Below are 8,855 nucleotides of genomic sequence, written 5' to 3'. Positions count from 1 at the left end.
ACATGGTCCCCGGAATTATTTGGATATTTTACCTGTGATGTTTTGGAAAAACTTTCATCGGACGATGTTTTCTCTGCTTTTGGGAGGTTTTCTATGTATGAAGAATATGTTTTTATGTTCCCATAGGCCCTCTCGCCTCATTTTACTGCCTCCAATATTTATACCGTAGCTGGTAATTAACATAATCTTGCATTCGTGTTAATTTCGAGGAATGAAGGACAACACGAAGTCCGGATTGCCACCCAAACGCAGATTTTTTGGCAGTTTATGAATGCAGCTGTAATCACGCAGGGGAGCCTCAAGTACTTAAATGGGTCCATCATGAGAAAGAGACAATCAAGCTCCTTTATGTCTCAAGATCAGCTGCAGTTTCGGCACATTGTCTGTTATGAATAGACCGATCTCCAATTGAGCCTCTTCACTTTGAGATTTTTCGATTTTCGATTATACGGCTATTGAAATTAGGATGTGCCGCTTTTTTCTCTCTCTTAGCTTGGTGGCTTGGTTGCCTTTTTTTTGATTGACAGATGAAATTGACACTCGGGTTGCCTCTTATCAAGCGAAGCATTTCAATCTACCGCTAATTGCAGATATAGTGCCATCCTTTCTTTTCACTGCGTTTGATTGCATGGGAATACAGCCTCCTATCGTGCACAAGAGGAATGATCGATCATATATAGTTTTTCCCCTCCTAATTGCATCAAAATTTCTTTTGTTGCCAGGGTTTAAATGCAGGAGAAACTGTTATTCCTTGTTTTGGACCGGATATAGTGTGGGTTGGGGCAGAGATGCGTAATGCGCAGAGCAAGCTCCATCTCTTCTCCAAATAGGCAGCCTTCAAGATCCGAAAATGGTGAGTCACAAACATCTGGACGAGTTTGGTTTTCAACCTTTTCATTTCTTTGTCTTTCATTCACTCTCCACATTTTATTTATTTATTTTCGTAACGGGATAGAGTTAATTTGGCGGAAGCGCAGGTTTAATCGGGAGGAGATGAAGCGTAAAGACGCCAAAACTCAGTTTATTCACTTTCCTTTTGCGGTTGGAGTTCACACATTGCAACGGTTCTGGGCTGAGATACAGATTCATGTAATTTTATGAAACTTGAAATTGCATGTTGTATACAACATATACGGGTAAATTATTAGTAAATATACACAGAAATAGTTAGCACTCACTAGCTACCAGATCGAGTTTGTTTTGTTTTTGTTTTTGTTTTTTTATATCAATGTTTTTTCCTGGACTGGATCTTCATGTTGGCACCACGTCTCTGGTTAGGATTTACATATTTCACTGACGTTTTATTTTATTTTTAAATCTACAAGATGCAATGAAATTGTATTTGCTATAAAAGTGATTTATTTTATTTTATTTTAATTTATTTTATTTTATTTTGTTGTCTTTGCGCAGTCTAAATCGGAGGTGAAGAAGGAGTCTGGGGAGTCCAGCCCGTCGGAGGCCGCCTGCCTCTGCCCTCCTCCGGCGGCAAAGAACCAGTGCGCGAGCTGCGGCATGGAGATCCAAGACCGCTACCTGCTGAAGGTGCGAAATTAACCCATAATAAATCCTACAGTGAGAAGTAAGATTTGTTTTGTTTTTGTTTTCTTTATTTAAAGCGTAAGCTTCTCTTCACATCCCTGTCTTCAGGAAATCACTGATAATGACAGAAATGATCATCCTGCAAACGTTTCCTGAGGTTGCTGTCCATTTTTCTTCATGTCTGCTTTCTTTTCGAAAAAAATCCCAGTTAGTGTAGAATTCCACAGAAGACTGTACAGAACTGGTCAAATGCTTTTAGTTTTAGTTTTTTCTAACGCTGTTTAATTTCTAGTTGAGCATCTCGATTAAGAGAGCTATCGGAGTGTGATATGTCAGTGTGTGTGTGTGTGTGTGTGTGTGTGTGTGTGTGTGTGTGTGTGTGTGTGTGTGTGTGTTTGAATCTACTCAGGTCAACAACCTGAACTGGCACCTGGGCTGTCTGGAGTGTTCAGTGTGCAGAGCGTCTCTGCGCCAACACAGCAGCTGCTACGTTAAAAACAAAGAAATCTACTGCAAGCTCGATTATTTCAGGTAAGAGCTCTGATGTTTTACAACGACTGTAGTTTTCCAAAGCTGCCTGTAAGAGTCTTATAAGATTTACTTAACATTTTAATATTTTTCTTAATATTTTCTTACTATTTTTTCTTAGAGCTTTTTCGACCGTTAAAAAAAATAAAAACTCCGATATGTAATTTGATAACAGTCACAGCACTGAAATGTGTTTATTTTTCTATAAGGCCCGAACTGAAACTTATTAATCATCAGTTATCGTTTATATGGGATTTATATTAAATTTGGCAATTATTGAAGAATGATGTATGATAATAAAATAACATTTAGTGAAGTGTAGGTCGCTTTTTTGCCTGGTCGATGAAAATCATTCAGAAAAATTAATACGACGATTTAACTGAGAATATCCAAAAACGTGTATTATTAATGAACAACACGGGGCAATATTTCCTCTTTACGGAAAAGAATACACAAATGAAAAATGTGTATTTCACTAAAAGCATAATGCTGATACAGATTATTTATCTTGCCATTTTTAACAGTACCCGCCTGTCTTATCATATCAATAGAAATCTACACAGCCAGACTCGTTGGGCATCTACATATCTTCAATTATTTGGGGAAAAAATACAAAAAATAATCTTTTAAAATGCTCAAAGGGTGGAAAGTTTTCCCTAAATGTTTTACATTTAATCCTTCATTTAATAGAGTAGAAAAAACTTCCCATAAAACATTATTGTGCTTATGTGATAAATTATTGCACCTAAATTAAATTAAGTTCTAGCTGTTTTTACAGCTCATTGATCTTTGCTCTCCAAGTTGATCTTTTGGTCTCACTATGATTTGGCTTCAAAGTCATAATTGGAAAAAAAAAAAAAAAACCAGAATAAATCACCAGTAAAACAATGTTTTTAAAATAACTTCTTGTGTTTCTATCTGCTTACTCTCATAAAACCTAATGACCAAAAGCCTCCAGAGGAAAGAGCTTGATTACCAGCCGGCTGCCCTAAATGTCCCTTTCCATTTCAGTTAGTTTTGGCCTTTTGACTATTTGAAAATTTGATAGAAAACTGGAGAAATGTGCAAAATCAACAGTTTTACTGACTGATTTTGTGGTTCTTTCTAATGGAAGCAGTGGCTATTACTTTAATTTGAACTTCTTTTTATTGACTTTTTTAAAAATTCAATCATCTTGAGATGTAGCAGTCCATTGCCACTGCCTGCTCTCCCACATTCTCTTACCCAGCATCTCACACAAATCACTCAACGATAAAGAGGACACTTATTATCTTACACTCACTTATTCTTCAGTCCAGTTACTATAAACCGTGTGACTCACAGAAATCTCTGCGTAGGACATTTAGTTTCCAGTGGTGGGAGGAATGCCTCCACCTTTCACTTTTCACGGTTCCAGTTTTCCAAAATCTCACTGGCTTTTCTTTCTGCACCAGAAATGTTCATACACTCAGTGAGATCATGTTGAATCACTGTTTTTGTCCCAGATTGTACCTTTCAGGCTAAATGCAGACTGTATTTGGTGGAGAAGCAATTTGTATTGTGTGTGCAATGTTTAATTACCCCAAACAGAGATGTTGGATCATGCTAAGATAAGTCATGTTCAAAACCTAAAGCTTTATTGAGAGCAGATGATGCAAGATCATATCAGTAATACGACTCCTCTGCACAGATGTTACACAAAACAGTAAAACTAATTATTTCATATTTTGCTGTTCTATTTAGTCCAACAGTTTTTTTAGTCTTTCTGTGTGTTAAAAAATTTAACAAATATATAATAGTTTGGTTGGACACCAGAATATCCCTTCTTGAACTCTGTAACCTGCAGCCAGCCTTCACCTGCTCGTGCCTTTCTTCTTCACAGTAGGTTCGGCACTAAGTGCGCCCAGTGTGGCCGACAGGTGTACGCCAGTGACTGGGTGCGAAGGGCTCGGGGCAGCGTGTACCACCTGGCCTGTTTCGCCTGTTTCTCCTGCAAGAGGCAGCTGTCGACCGGGGAGGAGTTCGGCCTGGTGGAGGGCAGGGTGCTTTGCCGCAGCCACTACGACATCATGCTGGACAATCTACGCAGAGCTGCAGAGAACGGTAACCCAACCAGTGAGAGTTAATCTCACAGACACCGAAGATGAATGTCTGAGGTTGGATTACCAGCTAAAAACTCTGGGGGGAAAGTACCTGTTAGTATTTAGGCACACTAGAAATGCAGATGTTTGATGACTGATGAATGGCAAAACTTTAATCATACATGATGTCCACGTGTGCAATTCTGAGGGATTTGTTTTTTGTTAATGAAACATTTTTGTGGTTTTTGACTGTTGGTCAAACACAACAACATATAAGAAGATTTTTATTCGGTCTGCACGGCTTAATGATGGACCTTTTCTGACTTTTTGTAAACTAAACAATCTGTAATTAGAGAGAAAAATCAGTCTTACTGATAGTTAGTCATCATCGATCCGTTTGTGGAATAAGATCACACAGGTCTTTTGGAGTGTTAATGGGTCCAAACATCGTTAAGAATTGGGCTGCAAGACTGGAGAACCAACATAGCTGACATGCTGGTTCAGTGGTTCAGATTTCGAACATATTTGTCATTAATTAAATAATTTGGAGTAAACCAAGTGGGCTTTTGAGGCCCCTGTGCAGTTATGACTTCACTTGTTTTGTAACCCAGCCTTGGTTTAAGCCTAAGTAACAGAAGGAGTAGTTCAAGCTCTAAAGCTCTTCTACTTCAGTTGCTCTCAAGCTATTCAGCCCCTTTTAACAGTGATATAATGCAAATAATCAGTTGGAAGGAACGTTTTTCTTGATGTTTTTGGATTTTGGATGCACCATTTTAACTGGTGTAAAGTTTCCGAATTGCTTTTGCTTTACTTTGACTATCTAAATTCCCTCCTGTTAATTTGTTGGACTAAAATTAAGTTGCGAGGGTCTGAAAACAGAGCGAGTGTAGAGGTTAAGAGAGCCTGGAAAGAAGGAAGAGACTTTACATGAAAGACAAATAGAGGAATAATTCCTTCATTTCTCACTCTGCTGTGCTCTCAGTGATTCAAACGTATCCCATAGTGGTGTAAATACTTTGGATAGTGCGGCTGCTGGCAAGAAAACATTTTAATTATGTTACTGAGTAAATCTTCCATTTTGTGACACTGTAATAAGATTTTCTTTTCCTTTAACTCGCTTTGTGTAACTTTGCACTCTGATGACTGCATTTTAATTAGCGAATGATTACTGTGTCTATCTTAAGGCACAGGACTGACTCTGGAAGGAGCGCTACCTTCTGATCAGGACTGCCAACCAAAACCAGCCAAGAGGGCACGGACATCATTCACTGCAGAGCAGCTGCAGGTTAGCACCATTCTAATACGTGTGTGTCTACAGCACAGTGTTACTTGGCATTTCATGCCCTCTGTGTCTGGCTTTGTGTGTTTGCAGGTGATGCAGACTCAGTTTGCCCAGGACAACAACCCCGATGCTCAGACGCTGCAGAAACTAGCAGAAATGACGGGACTGAGCAGGCGAGTCATACAGGTAGGCAATGGTCAAATCTGGTGATACACTATATAGTTCAAGTTCTACTTTATATCAAACTAAAAAAAAAAGTTTTCGTGTAATATTAGCATGATAGAAAAGATCAGAAGGATGGTTTTTCTTTTTCAGGCTCCTGGAAACTGGTTAATAATCACACTTAATAACACAAAGTTGTGATTGTAACTTGATCTTTTGGGATCATAAGTTAAAGAAACTGAGGAATCAGGGTATAATATTATCTGTTTAGTATCCAGAGTTTTAAAAGGGTGATCCCATTATTCTTACATTAAAACTTCACATGCTAACAGACTCATACCTCACAATACTTTTCTTGCAATTTGCTCTGATGATGCTTTGTCTTATTATGATTTAATTTTTATCCAAACGTTTTTGATTTTAAGGGTTTCCAAAAGAAAAAGCAGACATCTTTGAGAAAGCTTTCCTTTCTTTTCACTGTTAGTGCTTTAAAAACATGACCCCTCTGGGAATGATTCCATTTCAACTCTAAGACCAATAAAACACAATTACAATTGTTGTACTTCACAGAGAAGCCAGTTTAAACACTAACACCATTAAGCTGCAGACTAAAACACTCACACATCAAACTGTTATCACCTGGCTTAGGTGAAGAAACTAATGGGGTGTGGTGAGGGGAATCTGAACCCGGGACCTGCTCGGCGTTGTTGTAGTGTTTGATCATATCCACCTGCTTTTTGCACGATCACATTATCAGTAATATTTTTTACAGGTTTGGTTTCAGAACTGCCGGGCGCGACACAAAAAGCAGCCGCCTCAGAGCAGCTTCTCTCAAAGCGCTCCGCTGTCCAGGATGCCCCCGTCGCTGCCAGAAGATATCCACTATTCACCGTTCAGCAGCCCAGACCGACCACACCTGCTGGCCCTGCATGGATACCTGGACAGTGAGTGTCAAGTCTTTAATCGTCTGCTAGTGCCATTTAATGCAGGGCCCTTTTTTCCACTGCTGGCAGGTGAACGTTCAGCTTTCAATGCTTAAATGTGACATTTTACCTCAATCTCTCTCTCTTATATCATAAACTATGCACAGGTGGAAGCCAATTTACTCAAGTCCAGCGCTTAAGTAGGAACTTGAAGCATGTAAGGAGGCTACTTCGTGCTTCCTTTAAGGAAGGAAAGTCATGAAAGATGTAATTATTTTACATGTGAAACAGATTGTGCATTAAAAATAGCAGTTTGCAGTGTTAAACCACCAGTAGTAGTTTAACAGTGATTATCATTAAATTATGTTGCATAGAGGAAGCTGTGTCATGTTATGGATCGATAATATTTGTGTCTCATTAAGTTCAGTTAACACTATTTTTAATGCAGGACTTAATTTTAACTATTACTTATTAGTGATTAGTGCAGTGATTAGTGCAGTGGATTGTTAAATGTGTCCATGTTTGATAAATAATAAGAATAAAAAGAAGAATATTTCTAGTGGTTTACGCAATCACCCACACACAAACAATTCCTGGTCTGAGACCTGGAGGAGACACAAATCACTCTGGGATCGTGCCAAATGAAATATGGGGAGCCATCCACTCTGGTGACCTCTTGTGAATAATGGCAAATTTCATGTTTGCAATATGAGTATTTACATGAGAGATAAACGGTGCTTTATTCTGGGGTGGAAGCTGAAAATTTCATAGAGTGTTGAAGCTCTAAGGGAAGCTTTAAAGTAATATGATGGAAACATTTGACTGCTAACATGGAAATTTGAAGGACTGTGAAGGAGGGATCCCCTGTCTGTTTCGTTTGTTTTTTCTCATCAGAATTTTGGTTTGATTTCTGGCAACAAAACAGAAAAATGTATTCATCAGACTTTCAGTCATTGCTGGTAAATTCCACTTGTGTTCATGGTACTTAAATGTTCACTGGAATCGCTTTGCACACAAGTTTTAAACTAGCTGAGCAAAAAACAAAACAAAAACAACTTTCTGTTCAAGCACCATGAAATAATATGTGGCTTAGAATATTGTTTAAACATTTGTACTAGAAAATAAGTTAAAAGAGAAAACTGTGCTAGTTTTTTAGCATTGTAAAGTAAAGAAAGTTTTTAGCCTGCACATCTTTGTGGTCACAAAGATTACTACATAAAAAATAACAAGGAGCCTAATTTCTTTCGTGTTCAACTGATTTTTAATATGTATTACTCTATTTGTGCACTGAACTTAAAGTGAATGTTAAAAAACACTAGCTATAAATATTTGCACCCAAAACAACTTCGCATTTTAAAACAATGACAGACTTAAATGTTTGTTTTGAGTAAAAATTAAAAAAAAATCTTTCTGATTTTGAAATTTCTTTATATTTGCATATGTAAAATAGAAAACAATAGCAATAATAAAGAAATAAAGTTTAGAAATAATAACATTTAGGAATGGTGATGTAAAAACTGGATGCCAAAACTCAAGTCTAGAAACATGTTGTTTACAAAAGTGTAGGTTGGGAGAAGAAAGCTATAAATAACTAATCACTCCTGGGAGGATTTTACAGTTTAAACATCCACCCACCTCATCTCCACCCAGTCCAGGTTCTTCAGACTGACCACAGGACAAATTTGCTGGTGGGTGGAAGTTATTTGTGAACAGCTTGTGCAGAACGTTGCTGGTGACAAAACCAGCAACATTCACTGTACACTATGTAGGTATTTCATAGGTACAGATTACATCCAGTGAAGTTACACTTTTATAAAAATGCTGTAATAGTACAAGGTGTGCTTTATGGGTTTTAACACCCTATATGGGAATATTTTGTGATTTTGAAGTATTCACATTCACTCTGAGCCTTCTTCTCTGTGGTTTATCTCATTATTTTGATGCTTTAAGTATTTATGTCAGTCATCAGTAGCATATTTCTTCATTATAATAACGTGGTCCTGTTGCTTGCCAAGCTCATGTTGTTTCTCTTTCTTTGTGCAGCTCATCCCTTCTCTGTCCTCGCTGCTCCGGGCCACTTGACCCACCCGTCCATCTCTTTACCACAGCTTCCCATCAGCCGCTGACTTGCTGTGTCTACTTTTCCACCGTCGACACTCTGATGATGTTGTGGAGGGAAAAAAATCCTTTGGGACGCCCTGTCAGCAATTTGCTCCGTTTGGAAGTCAAGTCCTCGGGTGACGGCAGGACCGCGTTTTTTAATCAGTCGGGTTTCTCATTGTGAGACTGCTGAGTAAACTGTGGTGAAGCCTTCAGGCTAACACAGGAGTAACTTTTTAATTTTGTCTTGTTTTTTTTTTT

General features: G+C 38.3%; 1 protein-coding gene across 1 annotated transcript; it reads left to right on the top strand.

Moving 5' to 3' along the window:
- Nucleotides 1-808: 808 nt before the first annotated feature.
- lhx6b (LIM homeobox 6b) lies at nucleotides 809-8,620 on the top strand. Its single transcript, XM_085367485.1, has 8 exons — nucleotides 809-853; nucleotides 1,411-1,542; nucleotides 1,949-2,070; nucleotides 3,929-4,149; nucleotides 5,312-5,412; nucleotides 5,500-5,595; nucleotides 6,344-6,515; nucleotides 8,538-8,620. Exons 1-8 carry the CDS (start codon nucleotides 851-853, stop codon nucleotides 8,618-8,620), a joined length of 930 nt encoding a protein of 309 aa, XP_085223611.1. The 5' UTR covers nucleotides 809-850.
- Nucleotides 8,621-8,855: the final 235 nt, after the last annotated feature.

This window comes from Diplotaxodon limnothrissa, linkage group LG12 (genome assembly GCF_057381915.1).
Source record: "Diplotaxodon limnothrissa isolate DT_005_m linkage group LG12, D_limnothrissa_male_GT1.1, whole genome shotgun sequence".
In the NCBI taxonomy this organism is placed as follows: Eukaryota; Metazoa; Chordata; class Actinopteri; order Cichliformes; family Cichlidae; genus Diplotaxodon; species Diplotaxodon limnothrissa.
The sequence above is the reverse complement of the archived record's forward strand: the minus strand, read 5'-3'. Positions and strand labels throughout refer to the sequence as shown.